A 27,307-nucleotide genomic window follows, 5' to 3' on the forward strand; every position below is an offset into this window, starting at 1 on the left:
GAGCTAAACCAGCCTGTTGTCTTGGAGCAGACAGAAAAGCCAGAGATTGGAGCAGGGCACGCATGGCTGGAACCCAAGATCTCAGAAGCAGATTCCAACTGCTACTCATTTTTCTGTTACTCAGCCTCCAACATCCAGGAGAGTGACAAGAGCAGTAAAAGCTTATACTATATTTATTTGTGAAAATATTTGTCAAAAGATACTTTATTCAGATCTGGCTCTGTGCTTCTATCTATTCTGCTTCCTGTGATCCAAGCCTGGAGTCCAGGGCCTGGCTGAGCCCGCACAGCACCCTCTGGTACTGAGGATACTCCTGCTGAATCTGATGGATGATGACATTAATGGTGTGCAGCCGGTCCTGCTGTTTCTGCTGCTCCTTCTGCAGGGCTTGCTGGGTGCGGCAGAGTGGAGTATACTTCCCGTCCTTCACTGCCTGCAGATGCTTCTGACGATTCTGATAGGCCACGATTTCTGAAAGGTTCTTAGACGAGCAACAATGAAAACTGCATTAAAGACATCTGACTGAACGAAAGGGAGCTAGGAGAGTAAGAAGGACTTAATTAAATGGGGGACGAAAAGTGACGATCACAGCTTGAAACGGGATTATTAAGAGGGACAGCTCAGTGAAGTCCTGTTGTAACTACTCAAACGGGCATCCCCGATGTTGAGTGTTATATATATAAATGATCACAACATAGCTTAGGGAACCTCCAAATCAGACACATGCGTAGAAGGGAAATCTTGCAAAGACAGAGCAATTCTATGAATTTTAAAAGACAAGGGAGGTCAGTCGAGTCACACCAACCCCAGAGAAAGTTCTGTCTCCCACACAGATGAACTTTGTTCTTATTGTTGAGACTTCCAGTTCTAGAGCGGAACATGAACACGATGGTGCTCAAATATCCAGCCTGAGCTGGGTACATGTGGTTTGGGATGAGGTAGGAAGGCTGTGTGGGCTGGCAGCACAGGACAATAATACATGCAGTGCCTATGTATTAAAGACACCTTACCCAACGTTTCTGGTCCTGAAGCCGCTCTATGTCTGCATCAAGGACATCTGCCTCAGCCTGCAAACTGGAGAGCTGCTGCTGCTTTTCCAGAAGGCTGATGCTGAGAGATTTCTGGGTGTTCTCCAGCTCTGTGATGGTTCTGTTGCAGTCTTGAGCATTCTAATGAAAGGAAGGGAAGGAAACTTGAGATTCTGCCTCTGCATGCTAACTCCATTGCCAAATTATCACCTGAGAGCTCCCCCTTTCTTGGACATTTAAAGGCTGTACTTCCTTTAGTAAGTATACTTTGTGGCCTGAAGGCTCAGGCACTCACACTGCTAGATGCCCATTAGGCACACTGGGCGTTCTAATGTTGTGCCAGGAAAGGTGACAGTCCACTGGTGTTTCATTGCATTGCTGTGCAGTGAGTGTGTCTCCATGCCTGGGGGCACATTACTGCACTTTTCTTTACACTACCATGAAGAGAGGCAGATGGCACAGAACATGCACCAAGCACTTTCCTTCCAAGCACTTTGTATCCCAATCCCAAGCGACTAAAGAAAATGGGATAACTGAGGAATGAGGAGCAGTGTTGAGGGGTTTGAATAAAAGTCCCATCACGTTCTTCTAAGACAGAAGGTTAGTGGGTCTGGCACGTGCTGCCCCTTCAGGCTATAGCAAAAAGCAGATGATCATCAGAGCTACGTGAGGAATACCACAGAATCCTGGAGACCAACATGAGTTTCACCATGGCCTATCCCCAGGGTCCTCTTCCCCACTGACATGTCCACAGCACTCTCCTTGCCATCTGGGAGAAAGGTTGGCTCAGTGAACCTTGCATGAGATCCTCTTTGCATAGTCTGGTAGTAGGTCATAAAGCAAAGCTGATGTCAAGCAGTATCTGACATGTTTCTAATTACAAAGCGAGTGTCCGATGGCCCCTCTCTACCTGCTCACCTTTTGGGTTTCCTTGATCTTCTTCCGCAGCTCCTGTGTCTTGTGGTGGAAGTCGCTCTTGGTGAAATGTTTCTTATCCATTTTGCTCTGACCCTCCCCCCGAATCATGATGGTCTCTCTGCGGGAGACAGCAGCCTCCATATCTCGAATCATCTTCTCCTGCTGCTTTGTCAGCTGGCTGTAGCGGACCTGCCATGTGTGAGGAGAGAGAAACTCTGAAGATCCCCAGTGGGCACAAATTACATCTGATAGAAGACTTTCAGTGTGACAAATTCCAGCTGCCGAGACAGGACACATTTGACACACTGGCCTTGACAGCCCAAATCTTTCAACAAAATCATGAGCCAGGTTTGCACAGCATGGATCTGGGGGCATCAGACTAATAACTGACTCCCCGTCCGCTTGCCCAACACAATCTTCTAAAGATTTCAATGCAATCAATTAGTCTAAACGCAGTAATAAGGGAAGGAGGGTAGAAGTATCCTGTGGGTGGGAGAGGAGGTTGCCTTCACAGAGAGAGAAACACTTCTCTGAATCAGTGCATTGGTGGATGTAGTATTCCATAAGTGCTGCTTTGGTTACATACTGGGCCACCATGTAGTAAGATAAACACTATCCTGTAAGTTTCCTTCCCAGTCAGGTCTACCTTTTGCTGAGCTCCCCCATTGCTAGGCTAACCCAAGGAACATGTAAAGAGGTGTAACAGCATGCTGAGCTAGTTCAATTGCTGGACAGGTCACAGGAAGACACCTATCCCTGACACTGCCAGGATCCTTGGAGACAATCCTTCCCCACCTTATCTCCTATCTACTGTTTGATGTTTCAGCATCTCCTGCAAGGCTGGGTAATCTCCTTGTGAATCTCCTCTTCCCCCTCCCAGCTTGGCTCACCTGCATCCTATGGATCTCTGTTTTCATGGCTCGGATCTCGCCTTGCCCTGTCTCTGAGTCCACTGCAGCACGCATCTCCTTGGCCAGCTGGATCTTTTTCTCCCATAGCATGATCTGATGCCTTCAAGGACAGAATGGGAGGGGATGCCTTTGTATGAAAAAGAAGGGGTCACCCTGCCGCTTGATTCCCTTGTATATGTGATGTCACACTATGGACCCCCATTCTGAGTCCAAAGCTCAACAGTCCAGCAGGAAACTAAGAGTTCACTGTATGGAACATGACCCACTGGTGCCCTCAATGTGAGAGTCCATCAGGGTTCTGCAGGTCAGAAGTGCCATGACAATGGTAGAAGTCGGGGTTGGGATTGCAGCATAGAGGATTAATGCCAACATTTGTTAACTCAGCAGCTCTGAAAAATCAGGCCCTTTATTTAGGGGCCTACTGTGAAGTCCCAAGTTTGAGAATTTTGGATTATGTAGCTACCTTCCTCTGGACAGCCACTGGGCTTACATCACACCACTGCATACTGGGTTTTCCCCTCTCCCCCACACACTCAACACTGGCAGCCTTCTGCTGACTAGAGGCCAAACACTGAGTGAGAGTGGAGACCACATTGCTTCTCATTCATCTACGGAAACAGGCTGCTGGTGCAGCAGGATGGAGCAGTTACCGTGACTGTACCTGGCCTGCAGAAAATAAATGATAGCCCCTTAACCTTCTGGGTTACAAAAAGTTACAGAACTCATCCCACCTTCCCATCCAAGGTAAAGGGGAGCCAGGAAAGGAGCATGTCAATCTGACAGGATGGGACAGAATGCATTTTCCCCTACAGCATTAGGGCAGGAAGGATAATGCAGTTGCATGACAAGAGAGTTCAAACACTGGCATAAAACAAGGGGTCTGGGTCTCACTCTGCTTCCACCAGGCTGTTTAGGAGTCTCTCTTTCTCCTCATGCAGTCGGTCCAGCTTCTCCTGCATCTCAATTGACTCTCTCTCTGCTGCCTAGAGTTAGGAAGCAGAAATCAACATCACTGTGTCAGACTGAGAGGCGCTGGCAGGCTCACTGCTTGCCTCTGATCTTCCTGCCCCTTTTGGCTGACAACCCTCCCCACAACACAGGTAGAATTTCTAACCCTCCTTGGCTATGTAAAGGGAATCATTGTCTCTGCACAGAAATGTAATTGGGACAGCCAGATAGCTGTACATTGCCATCTGGCTACAGTGTTTTGTGCCATAGGGGCAGCAGTTAGCAATCTCTGACTGTCTCCTGCAACGCAGTGCCAGTGGGAGCTCAGCAAGATTGCCGTGTGTCAGGCTGTGTCTTGGAGACGAGGAGCAACGCCTTCTCTACCTTGAGCGAGCGGACAAACTCATTCTCCATGATGGTGTTGCCATGCTGCAGCTCCTCCGAGTTGTGGCTATTCTTGTTGATTAACATGTTGAATTTCATCAAGTCATTGCCCATGTTCCTCATGTGGCGTTCAATGTCTTTCTGCTCGTTCTTCTCCTGCTGGATTTCATCTTTCCAGGAAAGAGATGGAAAAGATTTTTAGAAGTGAAAGCAGAGAGCACCCACCAGGGCACTGGGAGGTGGGGGAGTTCTGACAGTGTAGACAAAGCTGCACTTGTAGCTACCCACTCTGAAAGTCTCCATGGACACTGACAAAGCCACAAGCCTTTCCATAAAGCCCAAATCAAATCCATGTTTTGCAAATGGTTATGATGAAAGGAGGACTGGGATGCTAGAACTGCTATAATCTCAGGGTTGGGCACGTACCAGCCATCTGTTAGACAGACAAAAGGTAACAAACATGCTGAAGGTCTAACTGATCACCATATGTGGAGTCAGGAAGGAATTTCCCCCAGGTCGGATTGGCAGTGACCTTGCAGGTTTTTCGCCTTCCTCTGCAGTGTCTGGATGTGGGTCACTTGCCAGGATTATCTGGCTATTTCTTGTGACACCCCCACTCCCCAATATTCACCACTGTCATGTCATTGGGGTCTGTTTCGTACAAATTATGTCTTGTGACGTCTTATTCTAAAAGTCTTCATCTTCTAGATGGTAACATCTCGTTGGATTTTATGTGCTATTGTTGTGTGTGAAGTTAGGACGTTTGGCTGTGTACGTGTTACTGAAACACGTCCTGAGGCTGAAAACACCCCCAAGCAGCCTTTCAGGTACAACAGTGAAAAGGACAAACAATGTTACTGACTCACTGAGGAAATGCACACGAGCGCAGGGATTACCCCAGGAACTGTGTGCAATAGAAACCTCTCCGAGATAGCACTGCACAAGGGGAACTGTCTGACCCAGGTCACAGCAAAGGAGCTTTCCTCCAAGTGGGGTGAAGATATAAAAGGGGGACAATGACATCATGAGGGGACCTCACTCTCCCTGCAACACCATACCTGGAAACACCTGAGGGCCAGGACTCAACTGTGGGAAAGTAATAGTAATAATTGGAGATATACCAATCTCCTAGAACTGGAAGGGACCTTGAAAGGTCATCGAGTCCAGTCCCCTGCCTTCACTAGCAGGACCAATTTTTGCTCCAGAACCCTAAGTGGCCTCCTCAAGGATTGAACTCACAACCCTGGGTTTAGCAGACCAATGCTCAAACCACTGAGAGGCTCAGTGGTACCCCAGTACATCAGGTATCAGAGGGGTAGCCGTGTTAGTCTGGTTCTGTAGAAGCAGCAAAGAATCCTGTGGCACCTTATAGACTAACACACGTTTTGCAGCATGAGCTTTCGTGGGTGAATACCCACTTCTTCGGATGCAAGCAGTGGCTTGCTTGCAGTGGCTTGCATCCGAAGAAGTGGGTATTCACCCACGAAAGCTCATGCTGCAAAACGTCTGTCAGTCTATAAGGTGCCACAGGATTCTTTGCTGCTTCCCCAGTACATCAGGTCGCTCCCCAGAGTGGGGGTAACCCCTCACATATCTCACTTCTTTGACGTTGTTGGGGCCTAGGGCACTGGTGCACCTCGGTCCCTCCTGTTCTCTGCCTGTGGCACATAATAATCTAGTCTCTTGGAAGCCGCGATACTTTGGTCTAATTTGGTTGCTGGGTCTAGTGTGCAGGTGCTGGGTGGTGCTGGTGGCCTGTGATACACCAGAAGTCAGACTAGATGATCTGGTAGTCCCTTCTGGCCTTAACCTTTATGACTCTATTTCCTAAGAACAGTAACATATCAGGATGGTCACTTGGGGTGCGATCCTGCAACCCTTCCTCTTACATAAGCACAGGCTGCAAGATCCGGCCCTTAGCAGGGATACCAGACTGCTTGAGTGGCAGAAGGTGCCTGGCTTGTAGCCCCAGTGTACACCCCGGGATACACTGTATTGCTCGTATGTGGCACTATGCTTGCAGATACTGGAAATGTTCTTTGTTGAGGGGTTCTAATATTACAAGTTATTGAACCTTCTCTCCCTTTGTTCTCTGGCAGTGCGTGCCTGCTAGTTGATTAACATCGCCAGGAAGATTGAGGGAAACACTTACTTTCAGTGCGCACTTTCTTTTGTTGCATGATGGTGATCTGTTTCTTCAACATATCCAGGGAAGCCAGCTGCTCTTCCTGCTCGTGGGTCAGTTTGACCAGCTCTTTCTGCAGCCTGAGCCAGTACTTCTGCAGTGTCATCACCTCTGAGTTGTATTCATCTATTTGCTTGGTCAGCCTGTTGATCTCAACTTCCAAGGGTCCCAGTTCTTGGCCCTATAAAGGAAAGAAGTTTGGGATTAGTCAGACAGAGAGGCTACGTACAGTGGCATCCCTAGACCTTCTGGAGCTCTCAGCACACGGGGGCCTGAAATGCTCATTTTGCATGTTGGTATCCAAATGCTTTTCCAGCTCAGGGCTGCATCAGCAGTGCTGCTATCTGAGTTCTGGGATCATGTGAACAGGTTTGGGTGTTGCTTTCTGGTTGTACAGAATTGGTTTCTGTCATGCATAGGCAGAGAGAACGGTGTATGGCTTTCCTCATCTTCACCCTCCTCCACCCCCTTTCCTGTGTTTAGACTGTATGTGCACACGCTGAATGGAAGTCCCTAAATGCACCAAGAAAAATCCTCATCCCATAGATTTGCTCTTAATCAATTGTTGGATTATTTCTTAAAATGACACATCGTGAAGCTGGGATTTAATTTTTGCATTAAAACTAATCATGAGTCTAAACTGGGACTTGCTCACATCAGCAGCAGAATTCACCAGCCAGAACTGGGGTTATCTCCATTTACATTTAGTCTGGCCTCCCAGGAGAGGTCTTGGCCAGGGCTGCTGCTTTGATAGTTTTTTAGGGATACAGATAGTAATACAAAAATCAGCACGACAGGCATTCTGAGTGCATTGTACAGGATAGACACCTCCTCTCATTACCTCACCCGTGTCTATTACCTCTACTACGCAGTTACCTTTATGAACCAAACTTGTAATATCATCAAAGAATGAAATCAGGTCTGGGGGATTAAGCATAAGGGACGTACCCCCAACTGGGAAATCATCAGCTCCATTTTCTTGTTGAACAGGTTGACAACCCCCTGCTTGCGCTCGATAAGGAGATTGCGCTTGGCGATCTCATTCTCACTGCGATTGATCAGGTCATTGATATTTTTCATTTCCTTGTCCAGCTCGGAGAATGTCTTTTGGAGCATAGCGAGCCTGCAGTTGGTGTGAGTTGTGTCCAGAATGACCTGGGCTGTGTCATTCTCAACTTTGGAAAAATGCAGCTCCTAATAACATCATCAACAAGAAAAGCATTGTCATTCAGCAGTAATCCACAGGTCTGCAATCCTGGCAACGAAAGATGGCTAAGAGAGGAGCACATCTAGTATGTAAAGAACAGGACTAGGAGTCAGAAGACCGGAGTCTATGTCCAGCTCTGTCAAATGTGCTATGGGGCTTTGGGCTAGTTACTTAACCTCTCTGTGCCTCTCTTGCCCCATCAGTACAATGGGGATAATGATATTTACCTACTTCCTAGGGATGATGGGAGGCAGTAATCCTGAAGTCCTTTAAGGGAAGATGCTAGAGACGGCAAAGTTTTATCATCACCATCATCACCCCTGAAGTTATTTTCCCAACCTATATGCCTCAGTTACATCTGGCCAGACAGATACAGAGATGCAAATAACTACAGAAGATCCATCTCGGAGTTGCCTGCATGTTTCACAATCAAAGGCTGCATTAACAGCTTGCCAGGAGCCCAAGGATTGCACCTGATTTATAGAAAATGGAGTGCAGTGAAGTCGCCTTAATACTGAACAGAGAAACAGGGCCCATAGAAACACAAGTCTGAGCACTCGCTGCTACATTCTTGATGTGACCACTAGGTCACTCAACTCAGGATGGCACAATTCTTGCTGGAACTTGTAGTCTCTGTGAGCTGCACCTCTGTATGCTGATGAGGGCAGCCAGATCGTAAAATGTCATGCTCTGTGCTTTGGCCGCCTCTGGTTCACTTCATTTAGAGAGTGGGTCTGCTGTATTCCTTATGCAGCCCCGAGTCTAAACATGCCCAGGATGCATCACTCTGTGCCATTCTCTAAGCCGAACATGAAGCCAGTACCTGCTGTACAAGATGGCAGTAATATTTCTTTGGCTAAATTATATTCGGAAACCCTGCAACATGATCCTCAAAAGGCAGCTGGGGAGGGAAGAGCTCTCAGGCACATCTGCACCTGGAGGGGAATTCAGAGAAGCTGCATTTTGCTTGGCAGGCCCTTCTACTTTTATGCTTAATAAGCATGTCCCCTGCCCTTTCCACAAGACCTGAAAACTTAACAGTAACAGAGATCTCTCATATTTCTATAGTACCTCTCATCCTGAAGAGTCCTAAAGTATTTTACCAACTCAGCCTACAGTTTACAAGGGAGTCACTTCACCCGCCACTGAAATACAGCCACTTGTAGGGTGAAACAGCAATTTAACAGCACATGGCAACATAATGCAACAGCTTAGGACTGTAAGTAAAGAAGAATCCCAGCCATTTGAAACTGTACGAGAAATTTAATAAGGCAAAGGGAATGACCCAAGATAGAATCTGGCTAGAATGCTACAGTCCAGGACAGGAGCTGGAGCACTAGGAACACAGGGAATGTGATGGAGTGTGCTTTAGATGGGGGTCCCTTTTTTTTTTTTTGGCAGGGGAGGCTATCTACTGGTGGCAATGGCCTTTGGGCCATGCTTGTAGTATCCTGGAGGGAATAAACACAGAATGTGTCTCTCTCTCCTGAGCGTCAGCTACCATCAGTCACACAGAAGCAGATGCCATACCAGATCCAGCTTTCTCTTATGAAGTTTAGCAGCCAGTTGCGAAAAATATTTTGCTGCTTTGCTGGACATCAGCTGATCCTGCAGCTTTGCCATGATCTGATTCTCCAACTCCTGTCTGGCTTCAGTCTCTTTCTCTATTTCCTTACTGATGGCTTGCAGCTCATTCATCCGAGCAGCTCGGTCCTGAGAGGAAAGACACGGAAACAGGGCTGTTCAAAAGCGCGGGCTGTTGGGATTTGGGGAAAGTGAATGGAAATCTGCAGGTGACAAAATATCAGTGTCTGATTAAAAGAGTCTCTTGTCCATGGGTATCTGGTCTCACCAAGTTGGCCCTGCTGAGGGCTTGCTCTGTCTCATGCAGCGTGCGGGTGTAGGTGCTGTATTCAACTTTCAGGGCATCCTGTTTGGCCGTGCACTGGGCAATCAGCTTCTTGCTCATGTTGCCATCATTCTCCGAGCGGTTCAAGATGCTGGCAAGCAGCTCGTTCCGTTCTTCCTCCTTCGTGACTGACTTCTTGTAGACTTGGATCTCTGTCTCTAAGGACTTGAGCTGGTGCTTGGACTGCCTGCAAGGGCAAGGAGAAGACAGGAGAGTGTCATGGGGATTGATTTATGCCCTGGATAGTCAACTCCAAATTCCTGCTTTCAAACAGGCTGCTGCAGAAATGAGTTAGCGAAGAACAAGAAAATCAGACAAATTCATTCAGCACTGGGACTATCTGTGTTCATTAAAATCACCCTACTGGAAATAAAACTAATGCACCTAATTTTTTGGATAATTTTGAATAGCTGCTTGTGCTCTAGATCTCCCAGTCCTGTTACAATGCAGTTCAGGGGATGAGTCCTCAGGGCCTGATCTCAGCCCAAAACTCCCAGGGCCAGTTCAGATGAGAACACAGAACCACTGGGGCACCAGCTCTAGGAGTGAGAGGATAGAAGCTCCCTGCATGGCTCTCTAGCACCAGGCTCCAATTGGCCCAGAAGGGACACTGAGGTGAGGAACTGCCTTCAATCCTGCCTGACCAAAAGGGCAGGCATAACCTAGGTTCTGTTGGGGAAGGGGTCCTTTCAGGTCCTCAGGTACCCATTTGTATTGGAACAGGTATGCTCTTTTTCATAATATTTCCCCCCCTCTTTCCACCAAGCCCATGCTGTGATGACCCAACTGTTATTGGTGGCATCATGTCATTTCTTTGCCAATAGACTACATTCCAGAAGATGTCCTTATGGGAAGGGTGAAGGAGACCACAGCCTGGATACACTGGGAGTGGATGGGTCACCATGCTGGGAAGTTACACTAAGGAGAGAGAAAGCAAAGAAGATGCCAGTGTATGCAGAGAAGCAGGCAGCTCTCTCACTTATGGGGAGTTGGAGGAGGTGGGAATCACAGATTGCAGCAGCTGAGAAGCGAGCGTTTTTCTTCTCTGCTTAGAGAGAACTGCTTCAGCAAAGCTGTATTCTCACAGGAAACAGCAGTGTGTGATTGTGAGAAAGACATCATACACATTTACTACAGATTGCACCTAGCTGACTGCATGAAAACTAACCAATTTTGTCACAGTTTAAACATATTTTGTATATCATCAGGAGTATTTTAATATACAGTTAGTACATTTTATGAAATACTTTACCACCTACTGTGTGAAAAATATATTATGTTTCTGGGTGGGTTCTATCCAGCTGATGAGTGCCTGGAAGTAATTAACTCAGTGACAGTATTTCTCTCGTCTGTCCTGATCTTCTGTTGAATTCCTCACTAATTTTCCCCTCCACAGTCCTATGGATGCAAGTCATACATCTCTGCAGTTAAAACAAACTGCTTGCAATCCCAATAGTCACCCACAGGCTTGTGATAAATAAAATATTGTTTCACAAAGTTCCTCTCTACCTTCACCTAGCTGCTGAGCACTTAGCTGCTGGATGAACAGCTGGCTGACCTTTCAATCTTAATAGGATCCAAATACTCAGCAACAAATTCCATTTTATTTCCACTTCCATTCCATGTTTTAATACTGCCCCCTCATGATGGTATCTGAGTACCCTGAGTTGGAGATATAACGTATTCCACTTCAGAAGCCCTCTATGTTTCCCAAGTTCAGCCGTCATTTCCTTGCCATCACCTGTCCACTGCCACACAGGCACATTTCATTACACAGGTACCAAGCTACTGAAACTAGCGGAATAACCAACATCATAGTCATGATGGAGCCTTACAAGTGGCTGGCAGAGGTGGGTGTTTGACAATGGAAACATCCTTCTCCCAACCCTGATGTAGAGATTAAGGGAAAGCAGACAGTGTCAGCATGTCTCCCTTCCTGCAGTGTGAATGTGACAACACAGAGCTCTTGGCAGATGGATGGAGAAACCAAAAGTCAAAAGGAAATGTGTCTATAGAAAATGAATTTATTTCAGTTCTTCTCCCTATTCTCCTCAGGAAATCAGAGTAGAAAAGTATTTTGCTGATTCATGCTCCATTGGGCAAGTTTTAGGGCTAACGAAAGAATGCACATTCCCTTCAGCACCAAAGGCCGGGATTTCCTGAGGAATGGATTCTTGCCGAATGTCACCAAATCATGACGGCAAATTATCTAGGTAAATCTTTCCTGATGTCTCTTCTTTTGTCCTGGGAAGTCCCGCACGGGATAGAGTGAAATGCAAACCAGAGAACTCTGCCTAGTTATCTATTTCATCCCTCTGAAGGAAGATCACGCTGTGAAGGGAGAAAACACTAACAAAAACTGATGCTCCTGACCATAATGACCCTTTGCCTTTCTAAGCTCTTCAGAACAACAGATTTATTCTTCGTTTAGTGCACACTGTACATACAACGCTATATTAACAATAACCTTGACAGCATTCTTTTCTCTCTTAGAACAACTCCCATCCAAAGTGTAGCTATTCTTTTTGTTGGCTCACTTTCAGATGCTATACCTTAGTGCCTCCTGCATGGCAGAGTAGGCTTCATCTCGTCGCTTCATCCCAGTCAAACTGCTATCCCACTGATGCATCAGTTGCTTCTTCTCCATGTTAATAGTTTGTATCTCCATACAAGCCTGCAGAGAGACACCACTCTGAAATACTGAATCAACACTGGGCTGGGGTCTCACACCTGCATTCTATCCTCATTGCCCACTTTATTTCACAATACAGCTGGGAAGAAACAGCTCAAAATATTCATGCTTTGTCTTCTCTTGTTTTCCTATATCCCCTGCTCTTTCTTTGGCTCTTTGTACCTTTACCCTTGTAGAGTAAGTGAATTAAACGCATTGGCTTACATCTTGTTTTCAGCAAAAAGAACAGGAGTACTTGTGGCACCTTAGAGACAAACAAATTTATTTGGGCATAAACTTTCGTGGGCTAAAACCCACTTCATTGGATGCATGCAGTGGAAAATACAGTAGGAAGATATATATATATACACACACACAGAGAACATGAAAAAATGGGGGTTGCCATACCAACTCTAACAAGACTAATCAATTAAGGTGGGCTATTATCAGCAGGAGAAAAAAAACTTTTGTAGTGATAATCAGGATGGCCCGTTTCAAACAGCTGACAAGAAGGTGTGAGTAACAGTAGGGGAAAAATTAGCATGGGGAAATAGTTTTTAGTTTGTATAATGACCTATCCACTCCCGGTCTTTATTCAAGCCTAATTTAATGGTGTCCAGCCATTACACAAACTAAAAACTATTTCCCCATGCTAATTTTTCCCCTACTGTTACTCACACCTTCTTGTCAGCTGTTTGAAACGGGCCATCTTGATTATCACTACAAAAGTTTTTTTTCTCCTGCTGATAATAGCCCACCTTAATTGATTAGTCTTGTTAGAGTTAGTATGGCAACCCCCATTGTTTCATGTTCTCTGTGTATATATATCTTCCTACTGTATTTTCCACTGCATGCATCCAATGAAGTGGGTTTTAGCCCACGAAAGCTTATGCCTAAATAAATTTGTTAGTCTCTAAGGTGCCACAAGTACTCTTTGTTCTTTTTGCTGATACAGACTAACACGGCTACCACTCTGAATCTTGTTTCAGTTACTCTAACGACTTCACTGTAACCAAAAGTGCAATTTATATCATTATGTACATGAACATTTTTTGCAACATTAAGGTCACAGACAAAAATTGCAGAAAGGAAAGGAAATGCAAATGTCAAGGCCCCAACAGCAACATTAACTCAGCCTTGTCTCACATCCTGTATGTCTTATGGGATACAATTTACAATGTACTGTAAATGGTAATGTATTAAGCTACAGATTTAACATGAAAATCCAGACTAGAAAAGGTGTATTGTGCTAGCACAGTTGGGTCAGTGCATCTGTGCAGCGTATTGTGATGGTAGCACTATACAGCTATTATTTACATTGTGGTAACACCTAGGTGTAAAGCTAAATATAATTACTATGTAATACTTGGATATTGTGCTACTTTGATGTACTGGAGAAAGATATGTAATTAGCTGGATGTCAGAGATTGGACCTGGCATGGAGTTACTCTGCTGAAGACTCATCCTATCAGTCACACCTGATGAGTCTGCTTAGCTCCAATCCAGGAGCACAGAAGGGGTGTGTGTCTCTCTCCAAGGTAAAGGAACTAAGTGGGTGAGACAGGAGGTCTTGCAGGGGGAAACCCTACCAACAGCCAACTCAGGATAAGTTTTATTTGTTGTTGTTCTTAAGAACATAGGAAACCCTTTATTCACACAAAGGGCAGGGGTGTGAGATTTTGGACTCAAACCCAGGGTGTGTGTACTGTGTTACGCGCAGGGTGGAGGACTCTGGCTCATCACAAAATGTAATATTAACCACACATGAAAGATATTGTCATCTCCTACCTCACTCACTGCTTTTCGTGTTATTTTTGTGTCTTCAGCCTGGGCAATAAATTGAGCTTCATACAGACCAATCTGCTCCTGCAGTTCATTGAACTTCCTTGTTAAGCGGTCTACAAGCAGATCCTACAGAAATCAGACTACAACAGATCAGCACAAATACTGCAAACAATCCCACCCCTGACAACATGAATTCAGCCAGAATCCCATAGGGGAAGCAGGGTCAAGTGAGGGTGTTGCATTAGATGTGGTGGCTATCAGATCTTCACCATCCTCACTAGTGTGTGCAGTGCCATGTGACTACAGTCATCTCCATCTCTGCTGAGTGGTCAAGATTGCTCAGTACATTGCACCACTCTGCAGAGGATTCATTTTCATTTGGTCCATTTATATTAGCCAGTCTCATATCAAGGAAGAGCATCAGGTCCAAAATGTCACCTAACTTCTATCTATCTAGGTTATTATACTGTGCCCGTCACCATGGCATCTGACTATCTTAAAAGGTAATAATTTAGAAGAAAATGCCCTCTAAATAGCTATCAAAAATCCACACCCCATTGCCACGGTTCACATACTCCTACAATATTTATTCTGTTGCAAGAGGCAGCCATCTAACCAGCAGAGGGAGCATGAGTTAAAATGAACGGGCCAGCTATATTTTGTGTTGCAAAATCACTTTTCTAAACTCATCATTGTTCAGAATAATCCCCCTGGGGCTTGAAAATAAGGTGTCTCCTCACTAAACCTCACCTTCCTCCTTTGCATGTCTGGATACTGGGTTGTTACTATAGAGTTGCTCAAAGAAGCTGTGCTGTGTTTTTTGATTTTATTTTTTTGCTGTCAGGAAGGTTTCTGGGATTTTTTTTTTTAATTTAGAGGGAAAAATAGGCGAACAGAATGTTGGGAATCATTAGGAAAGGGATAAATAATAAGAGAGAAAATATCATACTGCCTCTATGTAAATCCATGGGACGCCCACACCTTGAATACTGTGTGCAGATGTAGTCGCCCCATCTCAAAAAAGATATATTGGAATTGGAAAAGGTTCAGAAAAGGGCAACAAAAAATGACTGAGGTATGGAACAGTTGCCATATTAGGACAGATTAATGAAACTGGGACTTTTCAGCTTGGAAAAGAGACGACTAAGTGGGGGAATATGATAGAGGTCTATACAATCATGACTGGTGTGGAGAAAGTAAATAAAGAAGGGTTATTTACTCCTTCTCATAACACAAGAACTAGAGGTCACCACATGAAATTAACAGGCAGCAGTTTTAAAACAAACAAAAAGAAGTATTTCTTCACATAATGCATAGTCAACCTGTGGAACTCCTTGCCAGAGGATGTTGTGAAGGCTAAGGCTATAACAGGGGTCAAAAAAGAACTAGATAAGTTCCTGGAGGATAGGTCTATGAATGGCTATTAGCCAGGATGCGCAGGGATGGTTTCCCTAGCCTCTGTTTGCCAGAAGCTGGGAATGGGCGACAGGAATGGATCACTTGATGATTCCCTGTTCTGTTCATTCCCTCTGGGGCACCTGGCATTGGCCACTGTCGGCAGACAGGATACTGGGCTAGATGGACCTTTGGTCTGACCCAGTGTGGCCGTTCTGATGTTCTTATGAATGATTTGATTTAGAAAACACACATCTAAGGAACTACCTGGTATTTACAAACAAATACCATCTAAGAGTGGAAGAGGGCAGACCACATTTTGTACCAATCTTCCTAGAATATGTTCTTTTAGCATTCTGTATGACAAGACAGCATTTCCCCAAGGGACTCTGAACTCCAATGACATAATTCACAGCCTCTTTGACAGACTTGATATTTGCCCTATACCTGTTTTTTCTTCTCCACCTCAGCCTGGTTCCTGTCTGCCTCAGCCTTCTTCACTGCCCGTTTCATCACACAGATGTCGTCGCGCACATCCTGGTCCATGTTCTGCATATAGAACAGACGCAGGGCCAGGTTTTCCACCTCGGTCTGCATTACAGAAACTGGGGAGATAGGTGGAAAGGTTAGTTACAGAAGAGGATTTCTGCAGCATGTACCATACCAGAGCTGAAAGAGAAAGAAATTAGGATGTGGACAGAGCAAAACCCCTAAAAAATCCACCCAAGTCATATGACCCTCTCTGAGGTGGGCATGGACATCAGTTCCTGGAGCAGAATTCCTGGAGAGAAATTGCCCAAGAGACCTGGTAAGTACCCTCAATTCCCAGTATATCCTGTACCTCTACAATACTGAAATAGCCCAGCTAAGTTCATTTCCTTGACTGTAAGGGGTTGCCATGCAGAAGACCGTCATCTGATGCACCAGGCTGCCTAATCAACTAAGGATCTGCAATCTTCACCAAAGCCTCAACAGTCCCAGGCAGAGGCCTCAGACAAGTATAAATAGCCAAATGGTGGGAAATGAGTTGTGTTGAATATTGGAAAGCCATTGGAACAACTTACCAAATGTCCTGGTGAATTCCCCCTCACTGGCAATTTTTAAATCAAGAATGGATGTTTTTCTGATAATGGGAATGATGGAACAGATCACTTGATCAAGTATGGATCACCTGATGATTACCTGTTCTGTTCATTCCCCTTGGGGCACCTGGCATTGGCCACTGTCGAAAGACAGGATACTGGGCAAGATGGATGTGTGGCCATTCTTATGTTCTAGGAGATCTGCTCTAGGAATTCTTTTGGGGAAGTTCTCTGGACTGTGCTATACAGGAGATCAGGTTAGATGATCACAATGTGGCCTTAGAATCTATGAAAGCCTATTTGCCAGGAATGGCCTTTGTTCAAAGGAACCCCTTAAAGGGACAGAAAAGCATTTGTCTTATGACAAAGATGGAGGGTATGCTTGGGTTGATCTTTTCAGTCAGCGAGCCATTCCTGAATGCTTGGGCTGATGTTCTTCAAGCCATTGTTTGACTTACGCTCAACCTCGTTTGTCCTTACGTGACTAGAATAAGGAAAGACTAAGCAAGAGCACCTTAGTCACCTTTCTTGCGTTCATCTTCAGTGCTCTGACATGTTTTCTTGTACAAATGTCTGATGTCCTGCAGCTCCTCCTCGAGCTGCCGACGCACCATGGCTATCTGAGAATATCGGTCCTGGTTCTTCTCCAGTTCCATCTGCAGCCGGGCCAGCTGCTGCTGGACCCCATAAAGGACCATTCCCAGCTCCTCCCTCTGCATCTTACCCTGCTTTGTGGCCACCGTCTGCAGACACAAGAGGAGATGGGTCAATTCACACCAATTTGGACAGGGCTGGAATGCTGTGGGAAATCCACGGAAAACTACTATACCAGCTCCCGAAGCTCCATGGTCACTTTTTCCATCTGTTTACTAAGGTAATGCTTTAAGGCAGCTTGGAATCTTCTCATCAGGGGCTAGAGAGGGAAGGAAGATGATGATAGCATCCTTATAACACCTGCATGAATAAGTTATCAAGGAATATGAGTCAGGTATAACTAGGGTGAACAGATGTCCCGATTTTATAGGGACAGTCCCCATTTTTGGGTCTTTTTCTTATATAGGCTCCTATTACCCCCAACCCCCGTCCCTATTTTTTATATTTGCTGTCTGGTCACCCTAGGTATAACACTGCATTTTCACCTCTGGAGACTTGGGTTCCTGTCCTGAGCAGGCTGCAAGTGAAATGGGTTACGCAGACTCAGCCTTGAGCCTAGTGGACATTTGTTCATATCATAAAACTACCACCTAGGTTGGCATCACTAGTCGTTTCTGTTTAGGAGAGGCCCAGAGTCTTTGGAGGTCAGAAGAAAATGAATGGCATAGCTGTGCGAGGGAAGCTTGCACAGCACTTGCCCACCAGCTATAGGTCCTTCATTTTCATGAGAACTGAAGTTCACCAGATTTTCCCATTGCTCTAACCTGCGACTCTAATTTACTACAGAGGGAGCAGATACCATACAGGAGTCAGAACTTTAAACAGGATGTATAACATATTTAACCTAGAATGCAGCTAAACCACGGCCCAATTGCCTCCCAGTTTTCATGGAACCCTCAATACCAGTGACAAGTCTTGAATTTGGACTTTTCTTACATGTTCCGGGTCCAAGACAATCAGCTGTGTTTCCTCCTCTGTTTCCTCACTGCCCTCTATTTCAGCTTGCTCATCTGCATAATGTAGACTTTCATTCTCTTCCTCACTGCCAAGCCTGCTGAGGTGCTGGTTAAACTGCTGAAACACAGAGTCTGAATACGGAGAGGAGATGCTTACCCCAATGTCACCTGAGAATTCAATGTATTTAAAGGTATTTTAAGATTAGCAGATGTCCTGATGCGGGAAAAAGTACCTAACATAGCCAGCTTTCTTTGGAATTTTAGATTGCCTCACAATGTCACTAGCACACAGAAAATAAATCATAATAAAAATATACAGTAATTCTAACAGTGAGGAGGAAAGTTATTATGGAAAAGATTTAAGAACAGGCTTAGTAGTAGCATCATACAGAGGCTAAACATAAGGATTAAGGCTTGTCTAAATGGAGACACGCAGAAAAATTAATCTGAATTAAAGGTGTGAATTTAAAGTGTGAATTAAAATAAACCAAATTAAGACCACTTTAATTCTGAATAAGAGTGTCCACATGAGGCTTATTGTTATTTAATTAATACACTTTAAATTCACACTTTTAGTTAATTCAAATTAATTTTTTCTGAGTTCCCTGTGTAGACAAGCCTTAAGATTCGGTAGTGTATGTCCAACTAGATTCACATTTATTGGGAGAGGAGAAAAAACTGGATACTGTATTTGAAAGCTGGCTGCAAGGATAGTATGATTAGTAAGACACTGACTGATACCTGACTCAGCATGAATCTCCATGTGCACTGATAATGCAGACCTCTGGGTGCTAGCTCCTGAGGACGTGCGGGATCTGGTCCAGCTGTCTACCACTGGCTGCTCCATGTCAGGCAGTTTGGGAGGAAGATTATCCACTTCCACTTGGTCTGAGGAAACCTCTTCGGATTTTTCCTGGGACATAAAGGCCATCATATAAAATCAGGACTGTGAAAGGATTTTCATTCAACAGTTTGCTACTAAAATTCTACTTATCTTTGTCATCACAAGAGAGAAACAATGTAGAAAAATAGTCAGCTATAAAAACAGTCTTGCTGCTTCCTGAGGAAGCTGGAAAGCAATTAAAAGGCTCTAAAATTATCCCACTGATATACCAGCAAGGCTGTATCACTCGTGGTGTTGGGCACTTTAGCAATGCATGCAATAATGAACTAACCCCTTGAATTTTGTCAAGAGTTTTTTATCCACCATGGCTAGTTACCAAGTGTCTCCTTTCCAATTAGCCTCTCTCTTGCATGATTCATCCAGTGGTGTGTGTTTACAGTATTAGAATTGCTTCAACAATTTGGGAATGTAATGTCACAAACACTGGATTGTAGGTTTTGTGAATGAGACGCTCCCCTAGTTTAAATTCATAACCAATCACCTCTCCAAAGGTGACCTCAGAGACCATCTGCTCCATGGCCCCTGCAACCTCCTTCTCCATGGCCCCTGTGACCTCCTTCTCCATGGCCCCCGCAACCTCCTGCTCCGTGGTCCCCGCAACCTCCTGCTCTGTGGTTCCTGAGACCTCCTGCTCCGTGGCCCCCATGACCTCCTGCTCCATGGCCCCCGACATCTCCTGCTCCGTGGTCCCTGAGATCTCTTTCTCTTTTGGGATGAGTCTCTCTCCTGGGTCCTCTGTAGGCACAGCCTCTCCCTCTTCCTTGTCATCACTGTTCTCTGGCTGCATTCCCTAGCACAGATCAAAACCAGAAAGTAGAAAACAACAAAACAATATTATAATGGTCCATGTTCTTTACTAAGGACTATTACTACAGTGCTTTACAGCTGCTTTGCAGTGTCAGTGCACAGGAAATTAATCTAATCTGACCACATCTAGTATAACAGCAGCTCCTGCTAGGACTACAGTGGCTAAGGCCCTGTCCAAATTTCCATGAGAAACTTTTAATTTCCCATATTTGTAACTCAGAAGTGAAAAATCTCTCTTTAGATTTTACCGAAGAAGGTAGTTTTCAAAGTCACATTATACCCGAACGAATCGCTTTGTTTTCTGTCTGTCTCTTTTCAGACTGTTCCTTTTAACTAATGCTGTAAATCACTAGGTTCTAATATCGTAGGATTCTATTAATGTAATTAGAAATTACCATTATGTCTCAGATTGTTGCACAGGCCTTTGTTATCGCAAAACGAGACTATTACAGTGTGCTATATCCGAGGATACACCTTAGAGCCATCCTAGACTGAAGCTGGTGCAGAACACAGTGGCTCACTTACCAAGTGGGGCATCTTGCTGGAAGCAAGTGACACTGGTGCTCCAGGATTTCCACTGGCTGCCTGTTGATCTCCGGGTGGAATTTCAGGTGTGGGTTATGACTTATAAAGCCCTAAATAGCTTGGGACCAGTCTGTCTGAGGGATCGCCTCTCTTCTTGGGCCAAACTTCCACAGCAGCTGTGATCAGCAGGGAGCCCAAGCTGGATCCCTCTGGTTATGAAGAGGTGACAGCTGGCAGGGCATTTTCTTTGAGTGTTCAGGACTATGGAACTTGCTCCCCGCTTGGTCCAAAATAGCCCAAACATGGTGACCATCTGGGCCCACTGAAAAAGACCCCTGTCTGACAGGTTGTTTCGGAGAGGATATTCTTCCCAGAACTATGAAGGATTGTTTTGTAGGTGGCTGGCTAGCTGAGTTCCGGTTTGAATGATTATTTTAGCACTGCTGGGATTTTGTTGTACTATTAATTATGTATTAGGGTACTTAGAGCCTTGGATAGATGCAACCTAATTACTCTTACAAACAGATATCCTACTTAAACAGTTAGGGCCTGATTTTCATAACTGCTTAGTGCCTGCAGCTTACATTGACTTTCGCTGGCCTCAAAGATGCTCAGTACTTCTGAAAATAAAGTTCTTGGAGTGGTTTTGAAAATAAGAGAAAAGAAATAGGAGGATTCTTATGTGGACTGAGACAGCCCAGTAAAATGTCTAGTGTGGAATATTGTTTAGCCCAGAATATAAATATGAATAATCTGTACATTCTATCTCCCCCAATAAATTCATATTTCAATTTATTTTGTTGCAGTCAATTTATTATGTATGTTTGTAACATTGTAAGCTATATATATGCAATGAGCCTGTTGTACTTCAAATAATCAATGTCTCCTATTTTGAACGTGGATTGTGGACGTAAATTCTTTAATTACTGTATTACAGTAATGAGCACTCAGATTTCCATAATACCAGAATACGACTCTTAGGGCCAAGTCCTACAAATTCCCAAGCACCAAGATGCTTGAGGTCATCACTTTAATAAGGTTAGAGGCTGCTCAGCACCTCACAGGATGAGGCCCTTACTAAATAAGAAAGCTCCATGCAGAGATTTATCTTTATTTACGATGAGAACTTTGAAAATGAAAAGGCAAAATCTATATTCAGTGGGAAACTCAACTTTCACCCAACAGACACAAACTTCTCTCCAACATCCACCGATCAGACAGGATCAGAGCACGTGAACCAGTTTCCCCATTGATAAATTGGGGATAATGGTGTTTATCTTTCCTTTAAAAGTGCTCCAAGATCTACAGATGAAAAGTGCTGTGTCAGAGATGAGTAAGAGCTACATTTTACAAGACTCTCCTGGAAACTGGAATGTAGCCAAATTAAGCTTCCCATGGCCTCCCTTTCATGTCCCCGATAAGATGGCAATAATTTCTCAATTTTTTGCTACACTGGAATTCCTTTGTTAATGATTTGTGATGTCAAAGCATTGGATTGATTGTTCTGTAGATACCATGCTTTCCTAGGGAGAATTCATAAACATCCACCTCTACTGTCAGAAGCTCTGGGGACTCAGGTGCATTGTGCTCTGCTGGGCTGGGTTCCATTCCTGGCTCCTCTGCTGAAACACCATCTGCCTCTTCCTTTCTGGTACGGCTACTCTCTGGTTGCACCACCTAGCATACAGCAGAAAACAACATTGTAACAACTGGCAGTCTCCAATCAAAGTTCCCCATTATGAACTGTACTACTACTACACAGCACTTTACATCTAGGGTAAGGAAATGCTCTTAATATTGAAGCATCTGCTAGTGCTGCAGTTGCTAGAGATGTGGTAGTAAACCCTTAAATTCCTCCCAGACGCTACAGAGATTTTTTAAAATGGCTTGGTTGTTTTAAAATGTAGCACAAAAAGAAAATCCCTAACCCAAAAGCAACTTGAAATGATTATAAAAATTCAGCATCAAAGTCTATAACTCAAAATCTGTGAAGTCTTATTCTGTGTTTTGTCTTGCTTAAGATTATGAATTGACTTGTTTGCAGATACAATATTTCCCAATAAATGTTAGAATTTTCTTTAGGAGGAGACCACTCTGAATATTAAACATATTATACCAATAGATCACCACAATTTCTCAGATGGAGGAAGTTTCTGTATTCACAATTTTTGAAAATTTAGAGGATATTTTTAGTATCTTAACTATTTTAATGCTTTTCTGGCTCCAAAGTAAATGTGTTCCCACACATCTTTTGTACATCCTCATTAGTAAAGTGATGGGTACAAAAAAAATCCCAAAAGAATCACAGAAATGTAAGGCTGGAAGGGACCTTGAGAGGTCATCTAGTTTAACCCCTGCCCTGTGGCAGGACCTAGACTATCCCTGACAGTTGTTTGTCTAACCTGTTCTTAAAATCCTCCAATGGGGATTCTCCCTCAGTTACATATGCCGGTACTAAACTATACTTATAGTTAAATTTTTTCCAAAATCTGATCTGAATATTCTAGCTAATCCTTTTCAGGACAAAGGCACTCTGATCTCTAACATTTCTTGAGGAAATGTTTCTTTCCGTGTTTTGAAGTTTTTGTTTTTTGAATGTTTTGTTTCAAAATTTCTTAGGAAATCCAATATTTCAATAAAAGCAGCAAAGAATCCTGTGGCACCTTATAGACTAACAGACGTTTTGCAGCATGAGCTTTCATGGGTGAATACCCACTTCGTCGGATGCAAGTAGGTGGTATTCACCCACGAAAGCTCATGCTGCAAAACGTCTGTTAGTCTATAAGGTGCCACAGCATTCTTTGCTGCTTTTACAGATCCAGACTAACACGGCTACCCCTCTGATACTTGACAATATTTCAATATTAGTTGCATTTCTAGTGAACCCACCCACATAGTATCTGGGCACCAAAATATGCACTAATTCCCATGTGATTCTAATTCCAAAGGTGCATAAAGTCCTTCATATTTGCAACTTTACCCCATTGCCTTCTGGATGCAGCTCCTCCTCCTCTTCTGAAATTTGTCCAACACCTGATTCAGGGCTTAATTAAATTGAACAAAATTATTGAACAATTTTAAGCAGAATAACAACGTAGAAAAATGAAGAGCTTGGCTTTAGGTCAAATATTGTACTAGTGCTACCTCCTGGAGCATTAACAGGGATCAGAACCAAATGCAGGAGTTTGTAAACATACAGAACCTAAGGCCATCAGGAACACTTGCATGGTCTGTTTCAAATGTGAATGAAGACAGTTTATTACTTGGATTTGCTGTGTTTGCAACACAGTAACTGCAGCCTTGTGCAAGTGCCTGAGAACCAGAAACGGACATGGACTGAACACAGATGGAATGCTGGTGCAGCTGGAGAAGACAGAGTCCGGAAGAGAGCTAGGATTTGGGGGCTGGGGCTGGTCTGGAAAGGGAAGGATCCTCCTTCCTTGTCCCTTTCCCTCGCTGGCTCTTTTCTCCATCGGGGGGGGGGGGGGAGGATGATGAGGGGCTGGAGGAAGGAGGGAGGAGGACGATGTGGGTTGGGTGGACGGGGGGGGGGGATGATGGGGGGCTGGAGGGGGCAGGGAGAGAGGGGGGAGGATGATGAGGGTTGGGAGGAGGGAGGGAGGGGGGCGAAGATGAGGGGCTGGAGGAAGGAGGGAGGAGGACGATCATGGATGCCAGGAAGGTGGGGGAGGATGATGAGGGGCTGGAGGGGGCAGGGAGAGAGGAGGGGGGAGGATGATGAGGGTTGGGAGGAGGGAGGGGGGGAGGATGATGAGGGGCTGGAGGAAGGAGGGGGGAGGATGATGAGGGGCTGGAGGGGGCAGGGAGAGAGGAGGGGGGAGGATGATGAGGGTTGGGAGGAAGGAGGGGGGAGGATGATGAGGGGCTGGAGGGGGCAGGGAGAGAGGGGAGAGGATGATGAGGGTTGGGAGGAGGAAGGGGGAGGATGATGAGGGGCTGGAGGAAGGAGGGGGGAGGACGATGAGGGGCTGGAAGGGGCAGGGAGAGAGGAGGGGGGAGGATGATGAGGGTTGGGAGGAAGGAGGAGGGAGGATGATGAGGGGCCGGAGGGGGCAGGGAGAGAGGAGGGGGGAGGATGATGAGGGGCTGGAAGGGGCAGGGAGGGGGGAGGATGAGGAGGGGCAGGAGGGGGCGGGGGGAGGATGAGGAGGGACTGGGGGGAGGATCGGGGGGGGGGGCACAGGTCCTCCCCGCGCGGGGCCATTTGGGGCTCGTCCCTGTCGCTCACCCGCTGCCCGGCTCCACCGGCTCCATCTTCCCGTTGCCAGGCGACACCATCAACATCCGGGAGGTACCACGGGGGAGGGGGAAGCCGGACTGAACCATCCCTTCCCCAGGGCGGGTAGCGGGTTCGGGTCTCCTCGTCCCCCCCTCGCACCCGCTGGGGAGGGGAGAGTCCCGCGGTGGGGGGGGGGCGATGATAAGGGTTGGTGGGGGGGGGATTCAATTTGTTAAAATTTTAGTGCAAAGTCATCAATGGGCGCAAAGTGTCCGCAACGGAGCCAGCCCGCTCCCGCTGCATGGTTGCAACACCATCAAAATGTGACCCCGCCACCCCGTGTGCACGGGGAGCAGCAGCCAGGCCACGTGGCGTTGGGGCCTGGTGCCCCGGGTCTCTGTGCTCCTGTACAGTGGAGCTCAGCTGTTAACTTGACTCTTCATGGCACCAGCTTCTGCACTTCGTAGATGAGAGGGGAGACTCCCCGATCAAGGAGACCCGGGGTCCCTGCAGGAGGAGCAGGGGGGAAGAGTCTGGACTGTAACGGACTCTGTGCTGGGTGGGAGGGGACCAGAATTCCCCCCCCCCCGAAATATCTGGATTGACATCACTGAAACTGAGTGACCTGTGCCAAAAGATGTCCCCTCATTCATAGGTGCAGGAACTAGGGGGGCTGCTGCACCCCCAGTCTTGAAGTGCTTTCCATTATATACAGGGTTTGCAGTTTGGTTCAATGGCTCTCAGCATACATGATACACACAATAAACATTGCTCTGGCACCTCTGCCTGCATTACTGGATGATAATACATTTCCCCCCTACGGCACCTCTCTGCCATCAGTGTTAAAAGTGCCTCCCTTGTCGGGAGCATGCAGAAAGCCAGATGAACCCTGCCCCACGCTGCCGCTCCTGGGACCCCCATGCTGGGAGCTGGGGATCTGCCCAGCGCTGAGGCTGTGGCTTCTTGTGCCCGGCCTGCCCGGCCTTGGGGTGGGGCTGGCCCAGGGCCCCCGTGAACCCCCGTGGCAGCTTTCAGTAGGGTGACAGACAGGCGTGGGGCCGAGGCGGGCAGGGTGCACCGAGGGAGCTGGGCACAATAGGGCTGGAGCTAGGGCGCCTGCTGCTGCTGCTGCTGCCCCCTGGCTTTAAGTGGTTTCTCTCATATACAGGGTTTAGTTGGTTCAGTGTCTCCCAGCCCCCCCCCCCCCACTACACGGACTGCTCCACGCCCCTGCCCAGGCGCCCCCGGAAGTCGAGGGTCGAGGCCCCTGGACGGGCCCAGCTGGAGCTGCCTAGGGGCCGCTCAGAAGTACCGGGGGCCTCCTCCCTGTCATGGGACCCTAGTCCCGGGGCGGGGAAAGCGGGGTCCCTCTTGCCCGCGGTAGGGGCTGTCTCGTTGACGCGGAAGTGGCACAGACACCGGAAGTAGGCGGGGTGGCGCGTGTGCCTCCAGGTCCCCGTTTCTCGCTGAGCCCTGCGGGACGGAGCCCGGTGACGCCCGAGCGGAGCACGCCCCATTTCCTCGCGCCGGGTCGGGAGGGGGCGGGGCTGCGTGCCGGGGAGGGGCGGGGCTTCCCGTGTCCACGCCCCCGATGCCCCTCCCCCACCCTCTCCGCCCGGCCCGGCCCGGCCCGGCCCGGCCTCACGTGGCTGAACGCGGCGGCGGAGGGAGCAGCTGGTCCCGGCCCTTGTGCCTAGGGCCGGGGTGGGTCTCGAGCAACCCAGTGCGGGGGTGAGGCTGCCACCTGGGGCGGGCTGTGCTGGTGAGGGGCTGCCTGCCGGGCCCGCATCCTGGAGCGGGGGCTTACGCTGGGGGTGGTTGTGTCTCGGAGGAGGGGGTTGCACTGTGGGGGCGGGGGCATGTATCCGGATGGGAGGCTGCAGCGGGGGGGAGGCTGCAAGAGGGGCTGCATCCTGGATGGGGTGGGGGTGGGGGCATGTATCCTGGATGGGGGGTGGGGATGTATCCTGGATGGAGGGCTGCAGGAGGAGGGGAGCTGTAGCCTGGAGAGGGGTGAGGTTTGCACTTTGGGGGATACTGGTGGCTGCACGAAGGGAGTCGTATTTTGGATCTCACTTGCAACCCTGTATAAACGTGTCCTGCCCATAAGTACCGGTATGCCTGAGCCAGCTGATCTCAGCTCCTGTCTTTCTTTTGCCATTAAGGAGCCCAAGGAATGTGTGTTTAACGGGTGCTTAGGCTCTGGGGCTAATGTTCTAATATATGTGGCTTGGGTTTGTCATGTGGTTACTTCTTAAATCCCACTGAGATTCTTCTTGTGGTTCTTTTAATCCTACTGAGTCTATCTTCCTACCCTCCACTTCGTGTGGTCTCTGCCCTGGGGGTTTCTGAACACTTGCTTGTCCGTCTGTCCCATTTTCAGGTGCACATTGTATACTGTACTTAGGATTATTTCCTTGTCTGCTTCTCTTTTTGCTATGTATGGATTTGGGCTTTTTTTCCCCTTCAGAGTAAGCAATTAAGATTCCTAGAAACAATCTCGGGTACCTACTAGGTACCAGGCAATTTGTAAAATTCCATTTTTTACAAGCTCAGATAATAAGTTAATAATTAAAACAGTTCTATTTGAAAATAGAAAAACTTTGGGTTGGAATGAATTTGGGACTTTGTTCCATCTCTGAGTGGTTAAATGGGAGATTCTGTGCTCCCAAATTAGCGAGCAATATATAACAGGTGCTAGGGCCTGGAGAGCCAATTTTTCTGAGGATACAATTCTGTTAATTAATTTCTAGTTATTTCTGTGTGTATGAATTTCTCACCCATTCTTTTTAAAACTT

At 46.6% G+C, this 27,307-nt stretch overlaps 2 protein-coding genes across 5 annotated transcripts in view; one reads left to right on the forward strand and one right to left on the reverse strand.

Moving 5' to 3' along the window:
• Window positions 1–169: 169 nt before the first annotated feature.
• Window positions 170–24,600, reverse strand: CCDC40 (coiled-coil domain containing 40). 2 transcript variants are annotated; one of them, XM_044983279.1, is made up of 21 exons: window positions 24,519–24,600; window positions 23,250–23,313; window positions 21,818–21,946; window positions 19,419–19,727; window positions 18,775–18,946; window positions 18,014–18,165; window positions 17,253–17,336; window positions 16,947–17,166; window positions 15,789–15,946; window positions 13,950–14,072; window positions 12,043–12,164; window positions 9,434–9,677; window positions 9,112–9,294; window positions 7,323–7,568; window positions 6,342–6,555; window positions 4,190–4,359; window positions 3,749–3,840; window positions 2,837–2,957; window positions 1,947–2,135; window positions 1,011–1,169; window positions 170–481 (listed from the first exon to the last, which is right to left on the reverse strand). In XM_044983279.1, the coding sequence occupies exons 1-21, from the start codon at window positions 24,572–24,574 to the stop codon at window positions 233–235; spliced, it is 3,456 nt and encodes a 1,151-aa protein (XP_044839214.1). In that variant the 5' UTR covers window positions 24,575–24,600; the 3' UTR covers window positions 170–232. The 2 variants fall into 2 exon arrangements, with proteins under 2 accessions (XP_044839214.1, XP_044839213.1); XM_044983278.1 differs by having other exon boundaries at window positions 171–481; window positions 18,014–18,201.
• A 1,513-nt stretch (window positions 24,601–26,113) lies between these two features.
• The window catches only part of TBC1D16 (TBC1 domain family member 16), a 42,623-nt gene continuing 41,429 nt past the window's right edge, over window positions 26,114–27,307 (forward strand). For 2 of the 3 annotated variants that reach the window (XM_044982478.1, XM_044982481.1), the window contains exon 1: window positions 26,114–26,240. The gene's annotated coding sequence lies outside the window, so the exon portion shown is untranslated. Of the gene's footprint in view, window positions 26,272–27,307 lie in introns of all 3 variants that reach the window. The other variant, XM_044982479.1, reaches the window with a different exon arrangement.

This window comes from Mauremys mutica, chromosome 12, assembly GCF_020497125.1.
Source record: "Mauremys mutica isolate MM-2020 ecotype Southern chromosome 12, ASM2049712v1, whole genome shotgun sequence".
In the NCBI taxonomy this organism is placed as follows: Eukaryota; Metazoa; Chordata; order Testudines; family Geoemydidae; genus Mauremys; species Mauremys mutica.

Bases quoted from the DNA above. Each gene is read 5' to 3' on its own strand.
- CCDC40 (XM_044983278.1), bottom strand. From the start codon at position 24,574: ATGTTGATGGTGTCGCCTGGCAACGGGAAGATGGAGCCGGTGGAGCCG. The intron at 21,947-23,249 runs GTAAAGTTGCAA...GCTGTATGCTAG, and splicing joins TGCATCCAGAAGGCAATGGG to GTGGTGCAACCAGAGAGTAG. The intron at 1,170-1,946 runs GTGAGCAGGTAG...TCCTTTCATTAG, and splicing joins AGATCAAGGAAACCCAAAAG to AATGCTCAAGACTGCAACAG.